This window comes from Castor canadensis, chromosome 1 (genome assembly GCF_047511655.1).
Source record: "Castor canadensis chromosome 1, mCasCan1.hap1v2, whole genome shotgun sequence".
Lineage (NCBI taxonomy): Eukaryota > Metazoa > Chordata > Mammalia > Rodentia > Castoridae > Castor > Castor canadensis.
This window is the reverse complement of record NC_133386.1, coordinates 203,092,234-203,118,683: the sequence shown is the minus strand read 5'-3', so window position 1 is coordinate 203,118,683 and position 26,450 is coordinate 203,092,234. Positions and strand designations below refer to the sequence as shown.

Below are 26,450 nucleotides of genomic sequence, written 5' to 3'. Positions count from 1 at the left end.
GATCAGCTGCTCAGGGCATCTCAAAACTGAGTCTCAGGGCTGAGGGTGGAGCTCGGTGGAGCTCGGTGGAGGAGTGCTTGCCTACCTTGCATGAGGCCCGGTTCCATACTCAACACTAGCAAAAAACCCCAAAAAACAACAAAAAGCCCAAGCCAAACCCCAGAGGCCCTGGACTAGGCAGGGAGGGTCTCTCTGCTCTTGCTTTGCTCCTGGGAAGGTTGAAGCCCACCTCTGGGTCTCCTCCCAGAACCCAACATTGTACCTTGACCCCTCGTGGCCCCTCATGCCCACAGTGATGGTTTCAGACCCACCACTCAGGAATGCACGTAAGAAGTCCTTCCGTTTCATGGTTTTATTTAATCTGCATCTTCTCTGCCTCCTCCCTCCCCTGCCAGCCCCTGAGAAGGGGTGGAAGCCCCAGTTGGAAGGGAAGGGACTATTCTCCCGGGGGAGGGATGGTGTCCCCTGGCCAGGTTCCATTGATGGGAGAAGCAGAGGCCTCCAGGGCAAGGCAAGGGCATCGTCCAAGAGGCCATGACCAGGGCCGGGCCCCTCAGATGTCCTGTGGCCCTGCATCCTGTGGATCATCAGGATGGTGAAGAGCAGAGAAGCCTGAGGGAGAGGTGGGGACAAGCCAGGGTATGTGCATGTGGCTAACAGAGGCAGACATGGACACTGTGAGGCAGAAGCAGAGACCAGAGGATGTGCTGGGACCCTGAGTGGGAACCCAGGGTCTTGGGGGAGCTGGATGTGGAGAGGTGCAGTGAGCATCAGGGAGAACAGTGCAGGTGAGGAGGACAAGGCTGTGCTCGGAGAACCAGGCTCCATTGGATGGACCCATGCCACAGGGTCAGACCAGGGACTGGCCAGAGGGCCATGGGAGAGGGACCCAGCAGGGGAGGAAGAGGGGAACTTTGGGCAGTGATGGGGCCAAGCCTGGTGCTCCCATAGCCAGCTCTTCAGCTTCAGGGAGGCCAGCCCTGCTGGGCACAGCCCCAAACTGCCAGTTTGTGCTTCTGGGTTGCTCCGATGTGGCCTCAGCCATGACGGGGAGGAGCTCACAGGTAGCCCTTGGCTGCAGGCAACAGCTGTCCCCAGGACTCCTCCCCACCCCAGTCTTTCTGGAAGCTTCCTCCCCTGCCAACTGTGAAAGGCTCCAAGCCAGATCATCTACCATCACAGTGGGTGGAATGTGGTGGTGGGGGGGGAAGCCATGCTGGGGACGGATCATGGACTCAATTTAGGTGGTGTCCACTTCCCCTCAAAATGACAAGAAGTCAGGCATTTTAGCCTAAGGACCCCACCCCATCCCCACCCCTTGTGCATGGCTGGCCTGTTTTCCCTTCTGTTTTGGACAATTGCTCAGGCATCTAAGGACGGTGAGGAGGGGGCTGCCCTGGGGCCGTAGCGGTCTCAGAGTGCACCCTGCCCATCCCCCCGGCAGCCGCTGTCCCCGTGAACGATGAGCACCGGGAAGTAAAGGGCATCCTCGTAGCACGGAGGGCTTTCCAGGGGCTCCGTGTCCTCTCCACGGCGCCCCAACGGCCCCCCGCTCAGGCTGCGGAAGACCCCGGGCGTGGCGCGGCCCCCAGCGCCTAGCGACAGGCGGCTGCGGCTGAAGGGCAGGCGGGGCCCGCTGGGCCGGGCGGGGGGCAGCGAGTTGCTGCTGACCGAACGACGGCAGCGCTGGCAGCCGCGCAGGTAGGCGCCGGAGCCCGCGCCCATCACCACTGCCTCCGAGTAGCTGGGCACCAGCTGCCGATTGGAGCAGATGTGCCACTCGAGCTCGGTGAAGTCCACTGTGGCCACGCGGGACAGCGGTGGCCCGCTGGGCACAGCCCCCGGAGGCGGCGAGCTGGCTCCGAAAAGCTTCTCCACCTGGTAGTGCACGTGGGCTGTGCCATAGGCTGCCACGACACGCAGTGGCCAGGACAGCGTGGCCGCCGACACGAGCCAGAAGACCCAGGCACGGGCGTACCAGGGCGGGCTGCGGGGGTCAGCGAAGACCATGAGGGACTCGCGGAAGTCCACGTCCTTCAGGTGCATGCCCTCGCGGGCCTCCAGGTAGTCGTCCAGGCCCTCGTTGGCGCCGAAGAAGCGGGCCCGCTGCGTGAGGTACGACGCCTCGGCCTCCGCGCTGCCAAAGCTGAAGCACTTGGTGAAGCGCAGCCGCGTGGCCGCGTGGTCAGCCAGGCCCACGAGCTCCTTGGAGACGTCGCGGACGCCGTGAGCCGAGTAGTCAAACTCGCCCCGGGCGGTGCGGCTGTCGGCCCTCTCGTGATAGACCTGCGTGGTGGTGTAGGCGTCGCCGTTGCGGTAGCGGGTGATCTGGCGCGTGCGGCGCACGTAGTGGTAGCTGGTGGCCTTCCACCAGACGCAGGGCGGGGCCTGCTGCAGGCGGCGGATCAGGGCGAGCACGGTGTTGGCATCAGTGCGAGGTGCCTGGCATGACCGCACGTGGCAGTGCCAGCACTCGGCCAGGTAGAGGAGGTAGAGGAGGGAGACAAAGGCCAGCGGGATATACAGGTAGCCATCCGAGCAGGGGCTGGCCGGATAGGTAGGCGGTGGGCCACCAGCCCCACGGGCCAAGGCTGCCTCAGGCCCAAGGACCAGCCGTGGCACCGTGGCCAGGCGACACCAGGCCACCACAGCCCCGCAGGCATGGATGAGCAATGTGAGCAGCAGGCACTTCCAGTGCGACTCTCGGCACAGGGAGCTTCCCAGGGACTGCTTCAAGGGTCGTTGCTGCAGGGTGGCAGAGACAGGGGAAGCACTGGTCAGGACAGTGGTCAGGACAGGGCCACCAGGGGTATGGGCCACTCTGCTTAATCCCAGTGAAGGAGGTAGTGCCCTGGGTCCCACTTTACAGAGGAGGAAACTGAATCGAGGGATTGATTCACAAATTTCCAGCCAGCTCACAGTGTTGCTGCAAGATTCAAACCCAGGCCCACCTACCCTGAGCCTGCCCTCCATTGTGCTCTGCTGCCTCTAGGACACAACAGACCCATTCCTGCCAGGAGAAGACAGGGCCCCCATGCTGGCTACTCAGAAGTCTGACTTTGTGGTCCCTGATTACCTGTGTGAACTTGAACATTTCCCTGCCCTCCCTGGGCCTAGTTTCCTGGTTCTGGTGGCCTGGGAGGCGGGGATGGCTGGGGGGCCCAAGGATTGAACAGCATGGGCTTTAAGGAGAGCAGCTGCCCAGGATCTGTTGCTGGCTCTGATCCACCACTTACGGTGACTTGGGCAGGTCCCTCATCCTCTCGGGACTCGATTTCCTCATCTGTACTCTGGGTTGTTGTGAGGATTCATCGAGATCATATGTGGGAAGATCTTAGCACAGGGTCTGGCCATGGGAATAAACACTATTACTGTTACCTGTGACTCCCACTGGTCCCTTGTTCCGCTAGGGACAGCAGGAGACTTGGGAGAGGCTGTGAAGTCAGTAGGAAAGAGGAAGAACTGGAGCGGGGGAGGTGTGAGCCTTGGGGTGGACAGCAGATGGAGGGTGGCCCTCTACTCCCCATCTGTGCTGAGGGAGGGGGCAGGACACACAGCTGCTGGGCAGCAAGAGCCACTCCCTGACCCAGGGGGCTTGGCACACCCACCATGGCAGGGCTGCCAACCTGGCTACCTCACCCCAAGGTGTCCATGGAGAGAGAAAAGAATGGGAGGGAGTCAGGAGAGGAAGGGTAAAGTGGGAGAGAAGAGGTAGACACTAGGTTAAGGGGCCGTATACCTACCTCTGACAGGCTCAAGAAGAGAGGGACCTCTCTCAGCTCCACCCAGGGCACCCAACTCCCTACATTCAGCATCCTAACCCTCACAGCCTGTCAGGTGCACAGACCCACTCATCGCACCCAGCACATGTCCATCACAGATCCACCCACCAGGGAGCAACACTCCGCCTGGTCATCCGAGAAACACCAAGCACACCACAGCAATGTGCACCCCCCACCCACCCCAGGTCCCCTCCACCACAGGACATACACTTGCATCTCCATATTCTATCCCCTGAAGCCCCCAGACACACCAGACCCTCACCTGACCAGCACACATCCCTCCAGGCTTACAGCAACCTCCATCCACATCCACACCCCACCCCGTCCCAGAAAGACACACCCCTGACAGGACACACTCATGCACACACATGCCACAGGGTGAAGACCCAAACCAAGGGACCTGCCAGACCCTCACCTGACTCCAGGGCATATATTCCCATCCAACGTGCTGTGGGCCCTCCCTCTCTCTCTCTCTCTCTCTCTCTCTCTCTCTCACATACACACACACACACACACAGGCCCACTCACCACCCCATTCCCCAGAATACCACAGAGTCCCACAGCCCTGCAGATCCTCCTAGCTAGGGATGAGGAGGGGTCGTCCTAGGGATCCCAGAGTCCAAGTGAGCCCTCATTCCTCACCTGGGGGAAAACAAGTGTATGGAAGCTGTTTCCTTCTCTTTCCTCTCCTCCCTCCCCCACCCCCGGCCCCGCCACCGCTGCTGCATTGCAGGCACCGCCCGCACCGCACCTCGTGAGCGGCTGGGCCGGGCTGGGGATTCGACCCGTGGTCCTGGTGGTGGGGGGCAGCATCCTGGAATGGGGAAGTGTGGGGGCCAGGCGCTGACGTCACACAACGGGAGAGGATGTTTGAGGGGGTTGGGAACGGGAGTCGCCCCCACATTCCTGCCCAGCGGCCCCACCCCTGCCCCACGCGGGCCCCGAAACCCCAGCCAGAATCAGGGCTCCCCAATGACGTCATTGCCGAAGGGGCTCCGGGACTTTCCTCCTCAGCCCCTCTCCGGGGCTCGCCCTCTCCCCTTGTCCCCATGCCCGGTTCCAGCGTTGCTCAGACCCCCGCCGGTACCTCCTCCCGCAGCGGCTCGCCGTCCGGGATGAGCGCGGGCACCTCCCCGCCGTCGCCACCGCCGCCCTCGGGCATGGTGTCCTGACTGCTCCGGCGGCCCGAGCCGGGGCCCGGGGCATGATAGGCGGGGAGCAGAGGACTGCGGTGCGGCCCCGTGGGGCGTCCGCTCGGCTCGGCGGCCGTGGAGGAGTGCGCCGAACCCCAGCCCGAGCGCGGCGGCGGCGGCGTTGGCGGTCGCGGTGCCCGGCGCCCCGCCCTCCGCTGACCCCGCCCCCGCGGCACCGGTGGCGCCGCCGGCCGCGCCTGGCACCGCGGGCGCCACCCCCCCCAACTCCCCCAACCCCCGGCTCTGAGAAGCCGAGCCCGGGCAGCCGGACGCCTGGGTTCTCCCTGGCGCTGCGCTCCCCCTTGCGACCTTGGGCGAGTCCTTGCTCTATGGCGCCTGAGTTTCTCTGGCCGTGCAATGAGAAAGGGGAATCTCGTAGGTGTGAGGGCGCCCGTCGTGTCCCATTTGTAAGGAATAGGTCTAGAACTAAGGCCACCCAGTCCCCACCCCGAAGCCTCACATATTGGGGAAGTGGACAGTTACAGCCCAGAAGGGTGGGATGAACCTCACCCACTTAGCAGTGAGGCTGGGCTCTGTCCGCTCAGGGCAGGCAGGCTAGGGACACAGGGGACCCTAGACTACATGACCTTTGGCTAGCACACCACACCCCAACTCAGTTTTACCATTTGAGAAACGGGGTTGGAAAAATGTTGAATCCAGTTCAAAATCACACAAAAGGTTGTGCGGGGGTGTGGGATCTGCCCCGCTTCGGGTAGCCCCCTCCAAGTGCTGCCTCTTGGCTTTGGCTCTGGGCCTTGCCCCAAAGCTAGACAATCAGAGGGCAGAACTCTGGAGGGAGGTGCAATGCTGGGTGAGTTTGTATGTGTGTGTGTGCACTCGTGTGCAAAGGGCAACTCAAAGATCTTTGGTTAAATATACCCACCCATTTAAAGATGACATAACCGAGATACAGAAAGGAAAGCACTGGACCAGGATTTCCTTCACAGGAGTAAGGAGTGGAGAATGACACAAACCCCGTTTTCATGGGAACTACATCCAGGGCAATTTCTAACTGGACAGGCTCTGGCCTCCACCAGTCTCAGTTCCTCTGAGAAGCAAGAGATGAGCTGACTCTTAAAAGCTTCGGACTAGGCTTTAGTAAGTGGTCATAAGAGGGAAGGGTATCCCAGGTGGAGGGGATCTATGGGCAAAGGCACAGCGGTTGGACCACATGGGCTGAGTTTCAGGAGCAGGAACGTCATTTGGTGGACGGGACATTAAGTAGCTAATTAGCAGCAGGTTTCAGAGAGCCTGATTGAGCTTCTCTAGAAAGCGGTGCTTAGAGGTCTGTGAGAGGAAGACTGTCTCCAGGAAGGGTGGGAGTGGTCAGAACTTGGGTGGAGAGAAAGAAGGCCTGGAACTAGTAATGAGGCTTAAGGGGCCCTAACTTTGAGAAGATTACGGAACTGGCGATGACTCGGGAGTTTCTGCTTCAGTTTCAGGAGGTATATCAACACATCCCCGCTTCCAAATCGTCCACAACACCGGGGAGTCGATGCGATAGCTCCGGTACGGGATCCTGCCCCATCTATACCACCCAGTCTCTGGGACTTCGGATCCTTTGGGTCTTAGTTTTCCAGTGTGCATGTTGCGTGCGCGTGCGTGTGTGCATGCGCGCGCGCAGTGTGGATCGCTAGCCCAAGTCCTTCCAGCAAAAGCCCCCGCTGGTCTGCAGGACCGCGGATGCGGGAGGACATTTTCAGCACCAGATGACGGACAGCACCCGCTTAGAAAGGAGAGAGAGGCGGGATGAGGAGTCAGAATTCCGGTGGGGTTCTCGGCTGGGCTGTCACAGCTCTGCCCGGCCTCCCATTAACACCTCGCGGTGGGTCGGGGCTCTGCTCCAGGATTGGGTGAAATGGGAGAAGGGGAGGAAAGCAAGCAAGGAGAAGGAGGGGCAGGCGCCCGGAGGTCGGGGATTGGTCAGAGCCTGACCGTCCCATTCCTTCCTGAGGACATCCCACTAGTGAAGCTTCGTGTCCTGATTGCGTCCGCCGAGTCCCCCTCCCGGTGTAGTCGTGGCAGGGCGAAAGTCAAGTGGCCCACTGCGCAGACACGGAAATAATTCACAGTAATTTCTCGCTTATTGGCTGCTCCCGCCACGAATTAGCAAGTCCTTATCCAATCTGAGAGCGTCTTGTAGCGCTCTACCTAACCCTCCCGGAAGTTGACTATTGTCGAATCAGCTTTGGCGAGGGCTCGCCCGTAGCCAATTAAAAGAGGGGAATGGGCAAACGGCACCACCGAAGAACCAATAGAAGTCTGCGGAGGGTGACGCCATGGACATGGCGGCCACAATCAGTCGGCTGGTGGACGTGTCGGGCTGCGGGGTAACTTTGGTCTGTGCCGGGGGAGAGGAGCAGCAGCCTAATTAGCATCTGTACCCAGGAGGCAGAGCATCCCGCCCTTGGGGAAGGCGAGCGTTGCGACTATGGCTTATCACTCGGGCTACGGAGCCCACGGTGCGTGAAGTGTGGGGCGGGCGGAGTGCGGCCGGGCGGATGGCAGCAAAGTCGGAGGCTCGGCCCACTCACCCAGAGGTAGAGGGGCCACCGTGACCGCCGCCCGGGGCGGGGTGGGGGAGTCACTCGGGTCCTGCTCCGCGAGACTGCAACACGTCCCAGACTTCACCCTTCCTGTGGAAGCACAGTTGGGATCCCCAGATCCGACCCGGGCTCAAACTGGGTCGGCCTCCAGAACTTCCTTTCGCTGTCATGACCCTGCCAGGGTCCCTTGCCATTGCCCAGGTAGCCAGGTGTTGCCTTTCCTTCCGTTGCTTATTTAGGAATGCCCTTCCAGTTATCTCCACCTAGCAAACTTGTACTCACTCTCCAGAGTTCTGTTCAAAGATCACTCCTTTCCCTTTGAGAGGCCCCCTGAAGCTCCCGATGGGCAGCCACTGCCAGTCATTCTTCCTTTGCCTCCGTATAGTAAAGGGTTTCTAGAAAAGGAACTCTCATCCAAGTTCTTTCTGAATTAGTCACCCCTCACCCAGCCTGGCTTTCCCTCACTGGTTGCTTGTGCCCCTGGACTCATGCATAACTGCTCTGCCAGGGGAAGGGGTAGGGGTTTGGGATTTTGCTTGGTATCTTTGTCATCTACTCTGGTATCTTCAAATTCACAGGTTCCAAGCACAGAGCCCGGGCAGCTCCAGATCCCCCGCCCCTCTTCGATGACACAAGTGGTGGTTATTCCACCCAGCCTGGGGGATACCCAGCCCCAGGAGCCGATGTGGCCTTCAGTGTCAACCACTTACTTGGGGACCCAATGGCCAACGTGGCTATGGCTTACGGCAGCTCCATCGCATCCCATGGGAAGGACATGGTGCACAAGGAGGTGTGGTCTGCCCGCAGGGAAGGGGTGGCAGAATTTCTAGCTAGGGCTGGGGTGTCAGGAGAGCCCACCTGATCCTCCCAGTGGTCCTCAGGGAAGGAGTACACAGAGGAGAATCGTGAGGCTCTGGGTGCGGCTTGCCCACAGCTTCCTCTCTCCTCTCCCAGCTGCACCGTTTTGTGTCTATGAACAAACTCAAGTATTTTTTCGCTGTGGACACAGCCTATGTGGCCAAGAAGCTAGGGCTGCTGGTCTTCCCCTATACTCACCAGGTGAGCTTCCCACCGGGTGAGCTGGCAGGCCTCCCTCATCCCTCCGTAATCTAGTCTCCAGACCTCAGTCTCCTTCCCTCCTTTTTTCTCCTGTGCTCTTGCTGACCTGGCCACCTCTGCCATTGCCAGAACTGGGACGTGCAATACAGTCGTGACATGCCTCTGCCCCCACGGCAAGACCTCAACGCCCCTGACCTCTATATCCCTAGTGAGTGTCTGACCTGGGCTGGGGGACATGGGGAAGGGGGAACTTGTACCTTGAGGCACGATCAGCATTAATCCAGCATCCGTTCCTGATGCTTTTTTGGTGTGGTGGTTGCTAGACACCAGGTAGACAGGGGAACAGTAAGGAACTTCCTGAATGTGCCTTCAGTGTCCACACAACACCCTTTTGTGACCTTCCTTTCCCTTAATTTGGACCATATCTTCTCCAGCCTAGAGCGCTGGACCTGCCACTTCCAGCTGGGGGACTTTAGGCTGGTTCTTGTGCCCTTCAGCAAATTAGGAATAACAGCTGCTACCTCAAAGGATAGTTGTGGAGATTCAGGGAGGTGATGTGTATGCAAAAAGATGATACCATCGTCAGTCCTTATTCTCCAAGGCTGCTGCAGCATCCTCTCCAGGAAGCCTGCTCTGACCCTCACAGCAAGTGATCACTCCTTTCTGGGAGTGCCTGTTCACATAGCATTTGTCAGGCTGCCCACACTGCTGTGGCTGGCTGCCTCTGCAGTGATTCTTCTCTGTCCTGTTGACTGCACAGGGCCAGTCTCGGTGAACACACTAAAGGAGGACAAGTGTGTCAGGAGCCATTCCAGAGAAGCGTCCAGGGAGGGCAGCCTACCTAGGTTCTTCCATCCTTCATTCCACGTCCCTCTCATAGCAACTGTGTAAGGCTAGCACTGGCATCCTCATGTTGTATGTTGAAGCCAAAGCTCAAGAGGTGGTAGAGCTGACTTACTGATGCCAGACACTGTGCCCTCTACTGGGCACATCAATCTGATGCCTCAAGGGAAGGGCAGAGGTCAGGACTGATGAGTTTAACTAGCTGCCAAAGCCCAGGTCCCACTAACTCCGAGCTCTTTTGAAAACTGTTCAGAGTTTAACTTGGAATTCTCTGCACTGTCAGGGGCCTGTAGCCAGTGCCAATGGCACATTTAGAGTTGCTGGCTGTGGGGAGGTCATTCCGTGGCCCTGAACTTCAGGGGCAGCCTGGGTTGTCCATTGAACCTGCTTTTTGGTCCCACAGGCCTGCCAGAAATCAGGTTGATACTTGTCTAGGGTGAGCAGTGGCCTGGGCCCATGGTGCTGTTTCTGAGACACAGCAGGAAGCTGTGATGAAGTTCCTAGCACAGGAGCAGGGGAGGAGATGGCTTGTGGTTCCTGGGAAGCAGGTCAGGTGGAGTTTAGTCAGGGAAAAGACCAGCCAAAAATGTGCATCCCAGGCAAGGAATTGAGTTGCTGGATGTGGAGGTTATGCCATGTTGGATATGCAGGGAGGGAAGTATGAGGGTAGCTGAGTAGTGTTGGTGGCCTTGAATACCTCTCGAGGGGGTTCTGGATGAGGAAGCCAGGCTAACTGCCTCCCTCTGACTCTGCAGCAATGGCCTTCATCACCTATGTGCTGCTGGCTGGGATGGCACTGGGCATTCAGAAAAGGTCAGTGCCAACCTCCTCCTTGCTTGTCTCCCTGCCTCTCTAGGGGATCTGTGCCAGACCCCAGCCTGCCCCCTCCTGCCCCCTGCCTCTCACCTTGCCCCTGCCACTGGATGGCTGGTTCTGACCTGCCCTTTCCCATGGCTACAGGTTTTCCCCAGAGGTCTTGGGCCTGTGTGCGAGCACAGCTCTTGTGTGGATGGTGATGGAGGTGCTAGCCCTGCTTCTGGGCCTCTACCTGGCCACTGTGCGCAGTGATCTGAGCACCTTCCACCTTCTGGCCTATAGCGGCTACAAATACGTGGGGTGAGTACCTGTGGGCTGGGCAGAGAGGGGCTTTAAGTAGGATTCTTTGGCCCTGCAGCCTTGAAGTATGACCCTAGACATGTCTCTGTGCCCTCTAAGCCTCCAGTTCTACTCTGTTAGAAGGTTAGCTGTTTCCAGCAGTCTCCCCAAGAACTGAGTGACCTTCAGGAGGTTGGGGATGTGTGACAGTCACCCTGGGAGCACAGGGGAAGAAAGGTTGTCTCAGATTCAGGTCCTTGGGCTGAGTCCTGGGCTTTGCAAATCCATGTTGAATCTGGGTACACCTGGGGAATAACTGATCGTGGTAGTAGCATCTAGGCTGGGCTCCAGGCTCTGGTGGGCAGGGCCAATCTTAGGCCTAGACTCTGGGGTCACTAGCCTACCTTCCCCCCTGCCCTCAGGATGATCCTCAGTGTGCTCACAGGGTTGCTATTCGGCAGTGATGGCTACTATGTGGCCCTGGCCTGGACTTCGTCTGCTCTCATGTACTTTATCGTGAGTCTGGGACTGCCCCTCCCACCTTCTCAGCTGGGTCAGAGCTGGGGACAAGCTGCCTTTCCCGGCCCAGCCTCAGCACTCCTTTCTTCTAGGTGCGCTCTTTGCGGACAGCAGCCCTGGGCCCTGATGGCATGGGGGGCCCAGCCCCTCGACAGCGTCTCCAGCTCTACCTGACTCTGGGAGCTGCAGCCTTCCAGCCCCTCATCATATACTGGCTGACCTTCCACCTGGTTCGGTGACCTGTGGTCCCAAATGGCACTGATTTTTCCATACATTGAAGAGTTGGTTTCCTTGACTTGGTTTGACCTTTGTTCCTGGGGCCTGAGGGGGAGCTGCAGACACCTCTGGGCCTCTGCAGTGCTCAGGGAACCTGGCTGTCTAGGAGGAGGGTGGGCCCAGGGAAAGCTTCCTGAAGGTAGTGACCATGATACTGCCTTGGAAGGCAGATGGAAGGGTTTCAGAGGCTGTTCTGGGCCCCCTCCCTGTCCAGCTTCTCCCGTGGCAACTTTCTGGCATATAATCAGTACTGTGGGAACATAAGGCAGTGAGCCTGAGTCCGGGGAAAGTGAGGATGGAAGGGGCAAGTGCTAGGGAGACCTGGGAGGCCTCTGGTCCATCTGAGGGGCTCCCACAGGGGTCTGTGGCTAGTGGGGTGAGACTAGCTGTGCTGGGGATTTAGCTCAGGCTTCCCCCTTCAGTCTCCCATCTCACCCCCATCTTTTCAAGCCTTTCAGGAGCAGAACTGGGGCCCATGTGTTTGCAGTAGTTTATTCATATTTTGTCACAAATGGCCGGGGAAGGGGTGCCGGACTCCTCCAGGCGACATAGAAAATAGGTCCAAGAGACAGGGCAGGTTGGGATTGGGGCAAGTAGAGACAGGGTTGGAGAGAGAGCCTGGGGAGGGGGGAGGGCAGACTAGGGGTGAGGCTGCCCCCATTGAGCCTGCTCATTCCCAGTGCTGGTGCCCCCCCACCTGCAGGGGGAGCCTCAGGGTGGGGGTTCAGGGGACAGCCCAGAATTTCCAGGGTCAAGCTCTGCCTGGTGGCAGGGCCCAAGTTTCCCCCGAAATGGACAAGGCTGGAAGTCCTGCCCTTCCAGGACTGACTGCCATGCCTGGCTGAGGACTGACAAGAGGAGCCCCTGCCCCTTTTTTAGAGCTCCGCCTGGCCCTAGTCTGAGGGGAAGGGCTCTGAAGGCGGGGGGTTCCCGCAGCAGCAGTTTGGGGAATGGAGAGGCTGGGGGCACCAGTGCCCCATTCCCTCCCCAGGGTTGAGGCCTCTGTGGCCGAGGGGCAGGGCTGGGGGTGCACAGGCGTCCGGTCCGTTCTGGGCTCACTCCCTGGCCGGTTTCCCCCTTAGAAACTCACCAACGTATAAACCATACTGTGGGAAGATAAGGCAGTGAGCCTAAGTCCTGAGCAAGCCCAGCCACCCACGCCCTGGGTTTTCCTCAGTCCTCAAGGGCAAAGGGCAGGGACTTGGGAATGGCAGCACGATGCCTGGGACACCCCTGGCCTGAGTTCTCTGACTGCTGTGTGAGGGCCTCACCTGTACAGGTAATAGAAGAAGGAGAGCAGGTAGAAGGCGAGTTTGCACCAGGACTCCTTCTGGCAGTAGTTGAGGATGTCAGCATTCATGATGGAGACGGCGTCATACATGACCTCAGAGCCATCCGCAGGACGGTGGAAGTACCTGGCGCAAGGGCATGGCCTGAGTGCCCATCACAGCCCCACCCTTATCCTGCCCCACCTCCATCTCAGCCTGCCCCAGGCAGCTGTTGCCCTCACCTCCAAAGGTGGTAGAAGAGGAGGGGTATGTTGAGGCCCAGGGTCACCCACTCTGCTGCACACAGAAACATCAGACAGAAGAGGCCATGGATGGAGTATTCCGGGACCACCAACTAGGGGAGCAAGGGTGAAAGATCAGTGGCTCGGTGCCAGAACAGATCCAGGCTTCAATGGCACAGAGGGAAGTTAGGCTTTGGTAGGTACCAACCCACCATGAACTCAGGACCCAAAAGGCTTCTGACCTCCCACGCCCTCCCAGGTGAGCAAGTGGATAGAACAGGCACGAAAAGGAAGGCCTGGCTCTGGGCCACAAAGAGAGTGGGCATCGCTAGCTGGGAGACGCCTGTACCCCCGCCCTGACACTGACCTTCCTCAGGAGGCAGCAGATGCGTTCGATGTTTTTTAAACGCTCACGCTGTAGGGGAAGGAAAGGGCTGTGATGGGGCAGGCGGAGGAGCAGGTGCCGTGGCACTCCCCCACCGCCTCGCACGTGGCCGCCAGGGGGCACCAGAGCAAGTCTCTGCGTCGGCAGCGCGGCAGGGAAGCTGCTGCACCATCCCCATGGCGACCGTCACCATGGAGGGGCCTTCACCCGCGTCTCCACGGCAACGGCCCAGAGACTGGCAATCGCTGCCCACCAGGAGGAACCCCAGCCCAGAGCTCGCGCCAGGTGTTTGCTGGGGGCGGGGACAGAGGAGAAGGGGCAGGGCTATCGGCTCCCTACGCTGCACCCGCGCCCTCCGAACTCCCACCCTCCGCCCGCCCACGACAGATGAAAAGACAGACGGACGGACACACCTCGGCACAGCACATGTATCACTTACTGCCCGCGCTGGGTTCCCCTGGTCAATGGGGTTCTTGAAGTCGGTCCGCAGCTCGTCAAAGGCTATGATCTGGGGGAGGGGCGTGTGGCCATCAGGGTTGGAAGAGCAGCTGCCGGTTTCCCGCACCCATCCTTCCATGGGATAGGAATTTATGTATGGGGACCTGCCCAGATGGAGCTTGTTGCAAAGCGGAGAAAACGAGGCCTAGGGAGGAGCAGGGCCTGGTCCAAGGTCACACAACAGTCTAGAATGGAATCCTTGTGTCCTGATCTCCAGTTTGGGCTCATGTCCACCACACCCCCTTCCCAAAGGTTCCAAGACATGGTCTTGTTTCTGCAGGGCCCTGTGCTGAGCACAGGAGCCCTACAGGCCCCGGTCTGTAAGGAGCTCCAGGTGGGGGGAGGAAAACTCAGAACTACATTCCAGGTGATCAGGGCTGTGGGGCACAGGCAGGACCCGTGTGGGGGTGATGGGTTCAAACTGACTGAGTAGGCGTTTGGTGAACAAATGGAAAAAAAGCAGTCCAAGCAGCAGGAATAGCAGATACAAAGGCGCAAAGTTTTGAAAGAACATTCAGAGCCAGGCACTGGTGGCTCACGCCTATAATCCTAACCGCTTGGGAGTCAGAGATTAGGAGGATTGAGGTTCAGTGCCAACCTGGGCAAAATAGTTTGCAAGACCTTATCACAAAAAAAACTCATCACAAAAAAGAGCTGGTGGAGTGGCTCAAGGTGTAGGCACTGAGTTCATGGGGCTGCAGCCTAAGTGTGAGGAGAGTGGGAAGCAGAGAATGGTATAAGATGGGGATGAAAAGGTCAGTAGGGCCAGACATAGCCCTGTAAGGCTAGACCAGGAGTTTGGAGTTTAAGATGAAAGAAATTGGGGAGCCGTTGAGGGCTATAAAACAGCAAAGTGGGGTGGTCTTGGGCACAAGCCGGCTAACAATCACAGCCAAGACATCCAGCCAGCAGACTTTATCAGCTCATTGAATGCTTGCAACAAACAACCCAAGGGCTTACGTGCTGGTATTGTTTTCATTTCTGTTTTGAGGACGAGGAAGCTGAGACGGAAGTTATGTGTCTTGTTTAATGCCACACAGCTAGTTAGAGGTAGGCAGGGATTCTGACCTCGTTAAAAGTACTAACCACTTTGTCATACTCAGGTCGGAACAGTGCGGGTGAGGGGACTGCTGTTGTCTGGGGAGGGGTTCGTGGTGGTCTGAGTGAGGAAGGTGGCAGTGGAAATGGAGAGGTACAGACAGATTCTAGAGCTCTTTGGAGCCAGGCTCCAAAGGGCTCATATGGTGGGGAGGTGAAGACAGAGGGACCCAAGGTGACTTCTGTCAGGGTATCTGGTGGATAGCAGTGTCCTCACGGGTTGGGGATTACTGAGGGAACAGATGTTTGAGGGGATGAAGGATGGCATGGACCAGGGAGGAGCAGGCAGGTGACCTGAGGGAGGCAGGTTGGCAGAGGAATCTGCTGGGGCCCCCACACTTCAGTGTCAGCCCTAGGATGAGGCAGCAGGCCCATCACCCCCAAGCATCCCAGACCCCAGACGGCTCCGAGAGAAAGAACATGGGCTTCCTGGAGGGAGCTGAGGCCATCTGGAACCCCTCCCCCAACTCCTCACTGACTCTGGGCAGCCACCCGCTGGTTATGCACAGCAACAGGGTCCAGCAGGGAGCGGAAGGGTGCCGTCTGTCTGCCCCTGAGCTGGCACCACCAGCAGGCGGCGGGTGTCACACCTCCCACCCTTTAGGCTGCCTGGTGCTGACTCAGCCCCCCCCCCAACAAACAATCCCCCATGGTGACAGCTGACATACGTCACTCACCACCAGGGTTGCCTAGCGACCAGTGGGCCCTGAGCTCAGGGTTTGGGGTGGAATCTGGGGTCCTGCCCCAGAAGGTTCTAGTTCTTACCAGCTTTGGATTGAGGACTACGTCTTCTGTTCCCCATCCCCCTTAGCAGACTTCACTCTGGGCACTGGTGTCTATAAGCCCACTTTACCAGATGAGGAAGCAGGCTCGAGATGAGTGACTTGCTAACATCACCCAGCTAGAGGCTGAGTGAAAGCAGTGCATCACACATAGTAGGTGCTCCACAAATGTTTGCTGAGTGAACAAAGGTGTTACTCCACAGCTCAAGCCCTTGCTCTCAGTCTGGGCATTCCACAAGGGCAAAGTCTGGACCTTAGGTACCCTTGACTCCCTCAAAACCACTCAGGGGCCATATCTACACAGGTGGGCTGAGTGGGGGGCTTTTCTGAGAATCCTTTGAGGCCAGGGACCCCCTTGGGGAACATGAGGACCTCTGAATGGAGAAGGGCCCAAAAGAGGGATTCTTGAATTCCAAGAGCTGGTTAGCCCTGTGTTTCCCAACTTCTCCCCCACCGCAATTTCTTCCATACCTTGGGACCCAAGCCCTCCTGCCCACATCCCACAGAACTGTTCAAGGTCCTGGGCATGGGACAAGAGGCAGAGAGATCAAGATGAACCCAGGGGGATGAAGAAAAGAAAGAAATAGATCAAGGGGGCAAAAAGAGAAAAAGCAAGGAGCACCCTAGAGAGTGAGAGTGATAGGGCTCGAGATGGGGTAAGCCTGTGTGGTGACTTGCTCCTCACACAGTAGGGATGCAGCAGAGTGAAAGGAATCCCAATGTTAAAGAGAAAGGGGGGTGGCAAAGGGAGAGATGGGTGGAAAGTGTAGGAATAAGCACGGAGCAGGCAGCAAGTCCCAGGAAAAGAAAGGAGAGAGGAAGTGGGGCGACGAGGAAAGAGACAGGAAAGGTGATGAGAGGAAGAAAGGAAGGGTATGGGGAGAAAACCTGGAGGACCCAAAGGGGATGAGAATCAGGGAGGTGTGTGCAAAAAGGTGTGAGCAGAGGGTGCCAGAGATTGCAACAGACAGAAGTCTGGAGGGAATCCAGTGAGGCAGAAACCTTAGAGGGCAGAGCAGGAGGGAGGGCTGTAAAGAGGGGCTAGTGCCCCTCAACAATGAGCAGGAGGCTAGTAATTCTGTAGTGAGGGGAAAGGGGCCAGGAAGAAAAGGCCCTTGAGGAGAGAGAGTCTTGGAGCAAGGTGCGGGGAGAGGAACCCTCTCTGGAGGGAAGCCATCAGGATGAGACAGGGACATTCTGAACCAGGTATGAGGCTAAGCCAGGGTGAGGGCAGAAGAGGGGTGCACAAGACAAAGAGGATGTGGGGGCAAGAACAGGAGGGAAGCTGGAAAGTGGAAAGGAAACCTGGAGGGAGTAACAAAAGTGCTAGGTCTCTAGGTGGGTGCTAGGTTTCTGGAGCTGCTCAGAACCCATCACTGCTTGGTTGGGGAGGGGGCTAGGAAGCGAAAGGGTTAATGGGCTTTGAGATGTGTGGGTCCTGTAAACAGATGCAGTTGCCATGGCAACCAGCTCCATCACTTCGGCTGGAAAAACCCACAAAAGGGGGAGGAGCAGCAGACAGACAAACTGCCCGACGGACAAACGGGGGCGGCTGGATGTGGGGGGGGGTAGAGAGGAGAAAGAGCAAGAATTCCAGAATTCCGCCCCCCCACACCATGACTGGATGGGGAAGATGGGGGGGTCAGAGACCCACTGACATACCCACAGACAGGCGGGGGCGGCGGAGAAAGGGGGGCCCAGGAAGGAAGCCGACGATGGGGGATGTTAATGGGGGAGAACAGAAGCCAACGGATGGGGGATAGCGGAGAGAAGGCTCCAAGTTTCCCCGGGGGCTCTGAGACCATCTGCCCCCTGTCACCCCTCCCGTTCCTTGAGCCCCCTGCCCCTCACCCTGCCCCCAGCCAGCCCAGCCTTACGTGCCAGATGACAAAGAAGATGAGGGAGGCGCACAGCACCAGGGTGAGCATGTAGCAGAACGCGGCGAAGGTGAACGCCATGGCCCCCGCGCCGGGCGGCGGCCCGGGGGGCGCCAGCGCGGGGTTCGGGCGCAAGGGGACGCCCCCCGGCCCGCGCTTATTGCCAGCAGGGCATGGCCCGCGGGACTAGGGGGATGCGGGCGGCGCGGCCGGGGCCGGGGCCGCGGGGCCGCGGGGGGCGCGGGGCGCGGGCCGGTGGGCTCGGGGGGCGCGTCCGCTGCCGGCTGCCCGAGCCCCGATCGCTCATCCTGCGATCCCTCGCCCGCGGCTCCCTAGCTCTCCAGCCCGCGAAGCCGGCGGGGCGGAGCCGGGGGCGGGGCCGCCGTGCAGCGGCCTCGGGCGGGGCCGGGACTCCGCGCGCCCCTCGCCAGCCGGACTGCCCCAGCGCTGTCCTTCGCCCCATGAGCCCATGGCTGCGCACCCCGGAACACGCAGACCTGGACGCACCTGCCACCCCGTTCACAGGAGCAGCTCACCACCGCAGGTCCATCCAGATCTGCACTCCCCCAACCCTCACACGTCGCTCACTCAGCGCGGGAGCCCGACTGAGGATCCAAGTATGAAGCACTTGTCACTGTCCGAAGGAGCAGGGGCACCTGGCCTGAGCCCAGAGAGGAGCTGGGAGAAGTGGCTGAAACCGGGAACTGGGAGGGGTATTGGGGTTCGTCTGTGGGGCACATTGCTGCGGCCCAACTCCACGCCTGGGACGCGAGTCCCTGTGGGTACTGGCAGCGACTCACCAGGTATTCGCTGATGGGCCCCAACCTGCCTCCCTGTGACAGATCCGTGCTGGGCCCTTGGGGACAGCCCACAGCAGCACAAGCAGGCAACTCTCCTGGCCCCATTATGTGGGTCAAGGGCTTTTGCTAGCAAGCTTAGGGCACAGCTCAAGCCAGGACCCCAGTACTTAAACCAAGGGCTCAGGTTCCATTCCCCCAGCCGAAAGCGGTTTCAGACCACAGACCACACTCAGCCACCACACAACTTCCTTGCAAAAACCCTCGGCTCATCCAAGGGCCAGTGGAAATTTATTGACTTTTTTTTTTTGTCCTTTTCAGTCTTTCCCCCAAGTGGTTTTTTCCTTGCAAAATGCCTGACATGACACCAGAGGGGAACCTGGGAGTAGGAGCCCCCAAAGGGCAGCCCAGGGATTTAAATACAAGCTGGAGGGGAGGGCAGGGCACAGGTGGGACAGGCAAGAGACAGCACAAGGGACATGGCTTCTTAGGTAGAGACCAAAGGTTTGTTTTCTGCAGGAAGCTGTGCCAGATGGCAGGAGCCAGGATCCTGTGGGAAGGGCGGACAGCAGAAAGTCCCCCAACCCTGGGTTGCACCCACACTCTTCAGAGAAGTAGCGGCAGGGACGAGCCTCTGGCCCCCTAGGCTTGAGGATGAAGGGAGAATAAGCCGGATGTGCTGCCTCAGGGAAAGGGAGATGCTGGCAGAGTGAGGGTTAAGGCTGATGCCCGGCCTCTGGCACAGGTGGGCCTCCCCTCCGCCTCCACCTGCCTTGGGGACAAAGGGGCGCAGTGGGCAGGCAGTGCATGGGCCTGACTCCGGCAGGGCAGGGGCGGCAGGAGCAGGCTCCCTCTGCACTAGAGACACAAACCCAGCGTAGCTGCCCACCCACCTGTCCTAGCTGTGCTAGGACCCCACTGCAGTGGGACGGCTCAGGCTGTAAGTGTGGGAGGGGTGGAGGGAGGCAGGGAAAAGAAAGGGTGGGCTTCTGGGCCCCTGCAGCCCCCAATACCCCTCCTGAGGTCTGGTCCAGGACCCTGGATCCTGGGTCCTGGACCCTGGAACCCCTGACCACAGACTAGCCCGAGGCAGCAGAGGCTACACAGGCCCTCAGCTCCTGGGAAAGGGAGAGAATGAAGAGGAGAAAGGAAAGAAACCCAGTGCAGCATACATGGGGGTGGGGACACGGACAATGGAGCCCTGGTTCCAAAGGAAGGTGCGTGGAGGGGTATCTTTTCAAGGTACTTAGAGGCAGCAGCAGAGCAGTCCCTGTGCCAACCCCAGCCCTGTATAGGTCCTGTGTGTCCTCCCTTGGGGGCCCTGACAGAACCGGGGCCCAGGGCAGCAGGCAGATGGGCCAGAGGGAGATGGGGAGCCCAGGACACCCCAAAGCCACAGACTCAAGTGCCCCAGGAGAGGGAGGCACCTCCTGCCCCCTCCAGGGGCATCATCTGGAGAAGGCATCCCCTCCTGTCCCACCCAAGTGCCCCTCCTAGCAACAGCCACCACTAGCTGGCTTCACAGGGGTGCTATCGATCTTCAAGTTGGGCCGTTCACCCCCTGAAGCTGCCCCTGGCCCCATTCGCTTTTTGATCTCAGCAGCCATAGTCATGAACGCCTGCTCAACGTTGGTGGCATTCTTGGCACTCGTCTCCAGGAAGGGGATGCCCAGAGAGTCTGCAAACTCCTGACAAGGGGAAAGGAGAAAAGAAGGTAGAGAAGGGTGAGGGGCAGTAGGCCCCAGCCCCCCGGCAGCCTGGCCAGCCCTGCTCACCTTGGCTGTGGTGTTGTCCACCACCTTCTTGGTGGTGAGGTCGCTCTTGTTGCCTACTAGGAGCTTATTGACATTCTCGCTGGCATAGCGGTCTATCTCTTGCAGCCACTGCTTCACGTTGGCATAGGATTCCTGGAGGGTCCAGGAGCTAAAGTTATTAAGTTCCCAACTCCAGCCCCTCCCTAGGCCTCAAAGAACAGGATCCTTTTGAGGGAGAGGCAGGAGCCCTGAGCTTGGAGATGCAGGGGGGTCTTCCTCTCTAGGCTTAGCTTTATTCCTTGCCTTCATCCATCTGGGACCCCCAAAAGCCAGGCCTAGCTCAGCCAGCTACCAGCCAATTGTGCTATAGCAGCTGTCTCTCTCTGAGCCACTCCCAGGCCTAACTTCATGTGGGGAGCCAATGGCACATGAAGAGAAGCAGAGAAAGTTTCCACAATGATCTTAAAGTCCTTTTAACCTTTCTTTTTTCTTTTTTTTTGCAGTGCTAGGGAATGAACCCAAGGCTTCACACATACTAGATAGCCCTCCCTTTAAGGTTTGCAGCCTTGGAGCCCAGTGGCCTCCAAGGGGAGGCCCTGGCCTGTGAAGGAGACAGGTATCCTGGGCACAGAGTCAAAGATTTGTCCTACCTCCGCTACTAATAGTCTGGGCTGCAGACATTACCAGCAGTTTGACATCCACTCATGTGCAGACAAAACACAGGACTTTAGGAAAGCACTCAGGTAAAGCTTCTTCTCCTTCCTAGGGTACACTGGGCTCTAATATACCTGTCCTGCCATGTCCTAAGCTGGTCTCTATGCTGGGTGCTGCTCGGGACAAAGAGAGGACACATACCTGGGCCTTCCCTTAAGGCATTTAGGGGACAGTGGACGAAAAGACCAGGACACACACAATGGCAAGATGAGATGGAAGGTAGGAGCCGGGGAACCCCAGGAATACCTCTGAGAAGCTACAGCTGACCTGAGCCTGCAGGTCCAAACTAGCATCATGCAGGAGGTGCCAGAGGAGGAGATAGTGCATACCAGCTCACAGGTTAGGAGAGCATGGTGTCTCTGAGGAGTGGGGAGTAGTAGGATGCAGGCCTCAAGGCAGGGAGAGGGGTGGGTAGGCCAGAGCCCAAAAGGTCTCAGCCTGGCTAAGACTGGGACAACCAGGAGCCAGTGAGGAAAGATAGTCTGGGCAGGAGTGTGAGAGAAGACCAACAAGAAGATGGAGACTGACTGGGAGGTAACTGGAATAAGAGAAGATGTGCCCTGAGCCAGGGAAGCAAGTGCTATGAGGTTATCCTGTGTGAAGCCTGGGCTCAGCCAATTACTGTGTGACTTTAGGTACACTACCTGACCTCTGTGAATCTCAGTTTTCTCTTTTGTGTAAAAGAGTACCTCCCCACAAGACTGTTGTTTGCATGAGAAAATGAATACAAGCCTGTCTCATAATAAGTGCTTAATTAGCAAAAGCTACTGTTGTTCTCATCACTGCTATTAGTATGAGGGACAGATTTGAGATGATGGGAAGAGAATGGAGGGGTCCTGAGACTGATGTGGGAGGGAAGAGCTTTTAGGCCAATCGAGATGGTGTTACAAAATAAGGGTACAAGAGGCAGTTTGGGAAGAGATGGTGAGAGGCCATCTGGACACCTGAATTCTTCAGATGACTGGCAGCCCAAAAGAGGCACCTGAGGGCAAGGAAGGGCGTGCTCAAAGCCAGGAACCCTGGGTTCCAGCCCTGATTTGCCTCTCCTGTTGGACAGACCAGGAGGCAAGTTACTTAACACCTGAGTTTTTTCATGTGGTAAACACAGGCACCACCACCATTTAGGGTAATTTTGTAAAGATCCACATTACACAGACATGATGTGCCAGCATAGGCATCAGGGTTGGAATTCAGGGGGACAGATGTCTAGACCTAAGCACAAGATGGAAGTCATACCACGGAAGGAGCCAGATGCATGTTGGGAGAGTAAGAGGTGACTGCATTCAGAGTTGGAGAGCAGAAAATATGGGGTTGGGGCAGTAAGGATAAGCCAATAAAGACACTGAAGGGCTGGGGCTGGGGCCCAGAAGCAGAGTGTGCACTCAGCAGTGCAGTATGTGTTTAGCAGGAGATAGGGGAGCTTTAGATAGCAAACTTTTCAAGGACAGAGAACAAAATGGAGTTAAAAGTCACAAGAGGTCAGTCAGGGCAAAACCTGACACAAGGTCACTGGACCGGGCAGTCAGGAAAGCCTTGGTGAACCAAGTGGTCCACAGCTAACCAGCTTATTGTCCAGAGCTGGGGAGGTAGAGGTGGGGCATCATAAGTTCCTGGTGAGTGGAGGAACCCTTGCCACTTAGAGCAGGGAATCCTCCCAGCTCAAGGCTTATGTTAAGCATTCATGTCCCCAGGGTCTGGCCTGTTAAGCAACAAGATTTGGTAGAAAAAACAAAACAGATGGGGGCATGGCTCAAAGTGGTAGAGTGCCTGCCCTGAGTTCAAAGGGGTTTTTTTTTTTTTTACTTATGGGATACCATAAGTAAATAAATAAAATTTAAAAATAAAGCAGATGGGATACAGAGACCAGGCTTTCTGTCTCTGCTCCTGAACTAACTGGATGACCCTAAGCAAGTCATCTATCATCCTGAACCCAAATCCTCACCTTTAAGATGAGGACACCACACAGACCTCTTGTGAGTATCAATACAATTTGAAGCCCAGCACAATGGTACATACCTATAGTTCCAGCAACTTGGGAGACTGAATGCTCTCTCTCTCTCAAAAAATAATAAAGAAATAAAGCACACACACACATTAAAAAACAAAACAAAACAAAACAAAAAACCTAAGGCAATTTGAAGATTGTGATAGGTTCTGTAAGCTACAAGATAATGATAAGGATGGCCAGGCACTGGTGGCTCACACCTGTAACCTTAGCTACTCAGGAGGCTGAGATCAGGAGGATCACAGTTCAAATCCAGCCCAGGCAAATAGTTTGTAGACCCTATCTCAAAAATACCCAACACAAAACAGGGCTGGCAGAATGGCTCAAGTGGTAGAGTGCCTGCCTAGTCAGCATGAGGCCCTGGGTTCAAGCTGTAGAACTTCCAAAAGAAAACATATGAATATATGACAGGATGGTTTCTTACTTTTGCGACCATTATTATTGCCAGTAACAAGTAGCTGAAGCCACCACAGCAGACACAGAGCTCCTGGACTTCTGTTCATACTGAGCTCAGGGCTCCCTTACTTTCTTGCCTAAGGCCTTCCAATTGCTCCCCCAGTGTCTTCACACAGGAAGCCACAGGCCCAGCAGAGCGGCCAACCAGCTGACTAAACCCCCACAAAACACAAGTGCCTGGAAGGTCTAGAATAAGGTGTGGGGAGGGGAAGTGTGAGGACTGGTTCTGCCAAGACCCTATAGCAGGGCCTCAGGAGGATCCATTTCTGTGGCTGTTTCCCTTCTTGTGCAATGAGTCAGAGTACAATCTCTTTTCCAGGAAGCATCAGGAAAAAGAAGATGGGAAGAGTAAAAAGAAGCAAGCATCAAAACCGAAGGTTGGTGGGTGCTGGTGGCTCATGTCTGTAAATCCTAGCTACTCAGAAGGCAGAGATCAGGAGGATCACAGTTCAAAGCCAGACCGGGCAAATAGTTCTCGAGACCCTATTTTGAAAATACCCAACACAAAAAAGTGCGGATGGAATGGCTCAAGGTGTAAGCCCTGAATTCAAATCCCAGTACCACAAAACAAAACAAACCCAAGGTTGATGAGGCAAAGCTGGGAGGGGAAGTCCAGAAGTACCTGGTCAGTGACATCATACACCACGATGATGCCATGAGCCCCTCGGTAGTAGCTTGAAGTGATGGTCCGGAACCGTTCCTGACCAGCTGTGTCCCACTGCAAGACAGTAAGGAGAGGCAAGGGTCAGCCCTATGCAAACCCTTCCCCTCTCAAGGCACATGCTTCAGTTCAAGAAATGGAGAAGAGCCACACTCACAATCTGAAGTTTGATGGTTTTGCCATCCAGCTCAATGGTTCGGATCTTGAAGTCCACTCCGATGGTGCTGATGTAGCTCTCTGTGTATGTGTCATCCTGAAAAGTCGTAGCCAGTGCAATGGCCTAAGCCAATGAGCTCAAGGCCCACTTGGAAAGCCTCCCTCCAGCTCCATGCCCTGTCTGGGTGAGCCCCAGTTCTGAGCACCCCAACTTGTCAGCTCTGTGCCCTTGTTCTGGCAGGTAGTGCAACCTTATCCTTGGTTCCCAGGTCTTGCAACTACTATGTACTGGGTTTCCCCCTTCTCCCTCCCAGCAGCCAGCTAGGACCTCAGATGGACGGTGGTGGGGGGCTGTTCTTACTCACAGCAAACCGCAGAAGCAGGCATGACTTGCCCACACCCGAGTCACCAATCAAAAGCAGCTTAAAAAGGTAGTCACTGGAGACAGGGAGAAAGGGAGAGAGAACATAGGAAGGCATGAAGGAAGGCAGAGAGCCCACCTGCCATCATCCTGGAGTTAACACTACAGAATCTCCACGAACCACGAGGCATGCCTTGGTTTGGTGTACTATGGTGCACACTGGATCCTCTCACGAGTCCTGCAAGGGCAGCAAAGGTAGGGTCCCACCCCCGACAAGCTAGTCCACAGGGCTCACAGATTGCTAAATCTGAATTCCCATTTTATGGAGAAAGAAACAGGCACAGAAAGGCACAGAAAGACTGCCAAGAATCTCAATCAGATAATGGAGCTGGGTATCCTACCCTGACTCCTGACAGACACCCTGGTTTTGTTCACTAGTGGTTATTTAGGGAAATTCTACTCGGCCATGTGTTCTGGGGTAGGCCAGAAGTGGAAATTAGGGTTCAGCCAAGAACCTATCAAGTGAAAAAGCTACTTACAGAGACAAAAAGTAGTCAACAGTGGCAATGATAACGGTGTTTAATACTTACTGGGTTTTAACTGGCCCCGTGCGAAGTACTTTAAATGCATCATCTCATTAAACCCTCACAACAGTTCGACTAAGTGCTTTGCGTGTAGTTATTCTCAACGAATGAGGAAACTAGAGGTCTGAGGAGGGAAGTGATCTGCCCTAAACTACCCAGCTGACAACTATGGAAGTCTTCTGCTTCCCTTCTGTCTCCCTTCTAATCAGGCTGAGCTTCACCCTTCCCCAAGGAAATGTGAAGACTGGAGATGTAGAAGAAAAAAGGAAGTGGCAGAAGAGGAAGAAGGCAACTGATACTTGGGGAAACTAGACGTGCAGGGCATGTGATGTCAGCCACCTACTACAGGGAGAGTTGAGCAAGTGTGAAGTTTGAGGACTAGTGAATCCCAGTCCATCCAAGGGGAAAGTATATTCCACACTCACTTACAGTTCTCTGGCAGTGTGAGAGTGAAGGGACAGAGTGTGACGGTGGCGCTGGAGGCATGAACAAAGGTGAGAGGGCAGGACAGCGCGACCCAGGCAAGTGCAAGGCGGCAGTCCGGAGGGGAGGCCCTAAAGGGGACACGAACCAAGCAGCGCTTGGGGTCCTCCCGCATTTGGCCCAGTCCCAACCGGGCTCCAGTAGAAAGGCAAAGGCAGAGAGGTTCACGGCCGGACCTAAAGTGACTGAGTCTGAACCCGAGACCAGACACTGTTGTGACAAGTTCCAAATCAAGGGACCGTTGTCAAGCAGCAGGTGGGGAAACTGAGGCCTGGGAAAACCGGAGCTGCCGGGTCACCTAACCGAAAAGGCCTAGCAGGATCGGTGCATAGATCTCCAAGTGCTGCCACTTGGGGTTGCCGCGTCTAGGTCCTGGATGTGAAGACTCGGGGAGTCTAGCAGGGGTCTTGGGCCCCTCGGGGGAGGGGCAGGACCCGGATGTGAGGGGGGGGTCAGCGGAAGAGGGACCCGGATGTGGGGGCGCCGCGCAGTTCTGACCCGGGCCAGACAACCCCAGTAAGCGTACAGCCCCGCACTCGGGATCGAGGCTGCGCCAAACGGGCGGGGCTCACTCACTATTCGGGGTTCATGGCGGCGGCGGCGGCCCGCTCGGTGGCTCCCAGTCGGCTGTGCTCCGCCTCCCGTTCCAAGATGGTGGCCGCTCCGCCCTAGAGGCCCCGCCCGCACTGCGCAGGCGCAAACATTTCGCGCCGCGCCGCCTCCCGGAACCTGTAGTCTTTCGGATGTAAGACTCGCTCCCGCCGCGCAGGCGCAACCTGCAGGGTGGCTAGCGGACGCGCGCTCCCGTCGCCGCCTGGGCATTGTTTTCTGGGGCTTGTAGTCCACTCCTTAGACGACTGCTGCGGTACTGCGCTCCCAGCCTGATGGTAACCTGGGCAGGTGCAAGCTCAATTTAGCACTGGGTTGGCACGTTTCGCTTTTCAAGGCATGTTTGTATCCTCTTTAATACCTCTCCAAGTCCAGTGGGTTCCCTTTATAGGTGAAAAAATGATTCT

The 26,450-nt window shown here is 57.2% G+C and overlaps 4 protein-coding genes across 7 annotated transcripts; 1 reads left to right on the top strand and 3 right to left on the bottom strand.

Annotated features, from left to right (window-relative positions):
* Nucleotides 1-337: 337 nt before the first annotated feature.
* Tmem151a (transmembrane protein 151A) lies at nucleotides 338-5,103 on the bottom strand. Of its 4 annotated transcripts, XR_012439659.1 has the most exons (4): nucleotides 4,870-4,935; nucleotides 4,534-4,596; nucleotides 3,237-4,424; nucleotides 2,607-2,745 (listed from the first exon to the last, which is right to left on the bottom strand). XR_012439659.1 is itself a non-coding variant. In XM_074049512.1 (3 exons), exons 1-3 carry the CDS (start codon nucleotides 4,986-4,988, stop codon nucleotides 1,414-1,416), a joined length of 1,623 nt encoding a protein of 540 aa, XP_073905613.1. In that variant the 5' UTR covers nucleotides 4,989-5,103; the 3' UTR covers nucleotides 338-1,413. The 4 variants fall into 4 exon arrangements, 3 of the variants coding, with proteins under 3 accessions (XP_073905613.1, XP_073905616.1, XP_020020332.1); XM_074049512.1 differs by lacking the exon at nucleotides 3,237-4,424 and having other exon boundaries at nucleotides 338-2,745; nucleotides 4,425-4,596; nucleotides 4,870-5,103; XM_074049515.1 differs by lacking the exon at nucleotides 3,237-4,424 and having other exon boundaries at nucleotides 338-2,745; nucleotides 4,870-5,081.
* A 2,125-nt stretch (nucleotides 5,104-7,228) lies between these two features.
* On the top strand, nucleotides 7,229-11,332 carry Yif1a (Yip1 interacting factor homolog A, membrane trafficking protein). Its single transcript, XM_020164744.2, has 8 exons — nucleotides 7,229-7,437; nucleotides 8,100-8,311; nucleotides 8,476-8,580; nucleotides 8,710-8,788; nucleotides 10,179-10,236; nucleotides 10,384-10,539; nucleotides 10,941-11,034; nucleotides 11,130-11,332. The coding sequence occupies exons 1-8, from the start codon at nucleotides 7,407-7,409 to the stop codon at nucleotides 11,274-11,276; spliced, it is 882 nt and encodes a 293-aa protein (XP_020020333.1). The 5' UTR covers nucleotides 7,229-7,406; the 3' UTR covers nucleotides 11,277-11,332.
* Nucleotides 11,333-11,789: 457 nt separating this feature from the next.
* On the bottom strand, nucleotides 11,790-17,678 carry Cnih2 (cornichon family AMPA receptor auxiliary protein 2). The gene is made up of 6 exons (XM_020164745.2): nucleotides 17,464-17,678; nucleotides 13,648-13,716; nucleotides 13,191-13,238; nucleotides 12,824-12,936; nucleotides 12,585-12,728; nucleotides 11,790-12,419 (listed from the first exon to the last, which is right to left on the bottom strand). The coding sequence occupies exons 1-6, from the start codon at nucleotides 17,542-17,544 to the stop codon at nucleotides 12,392-12,394; spliced, it is 483 nt and encodes a 160-aa protein (XP_020020334.1). The 5' UTR covers nucleotides 17,545-17,678; the 3' UTR covers nucleotides 11,790-12,391.
* Nucleotides 17,679-18,508: 830 nt separating this feature from the next.
* Rab1b (RAB1B, member RAS oncogene family) lies at nucleotides 18,509-26,156 on the bottom strand. The gene is made up of 6 exons (XM_020164859.2): nucleotides 26,011-26,156; nucleotides 24,372-24,444; nucleotides 24,008-24,103; nucleotides 23,812-23,907; nucleotides 20,036-20,167; nucleotides 18,509-19,948 (listed from the first exon to the last, which is right to left on the bottom strand). The coding sequence occupies exons 1-6, from the start codon at nucleotides 26,022-26,024 to the stop codon at nucleotides 19,754-19,756; spliced, it is 606 nt and encodes a 201-aa protein (XP_020020448.1). The 5' UTR covers nucleotides 26,025-26,156; the 3' UTR covers nucleotides 18,509-19,753.
* Between the last annotated feature and the right edge of the window lie 294 nt (nucleotides 26,157-26,450).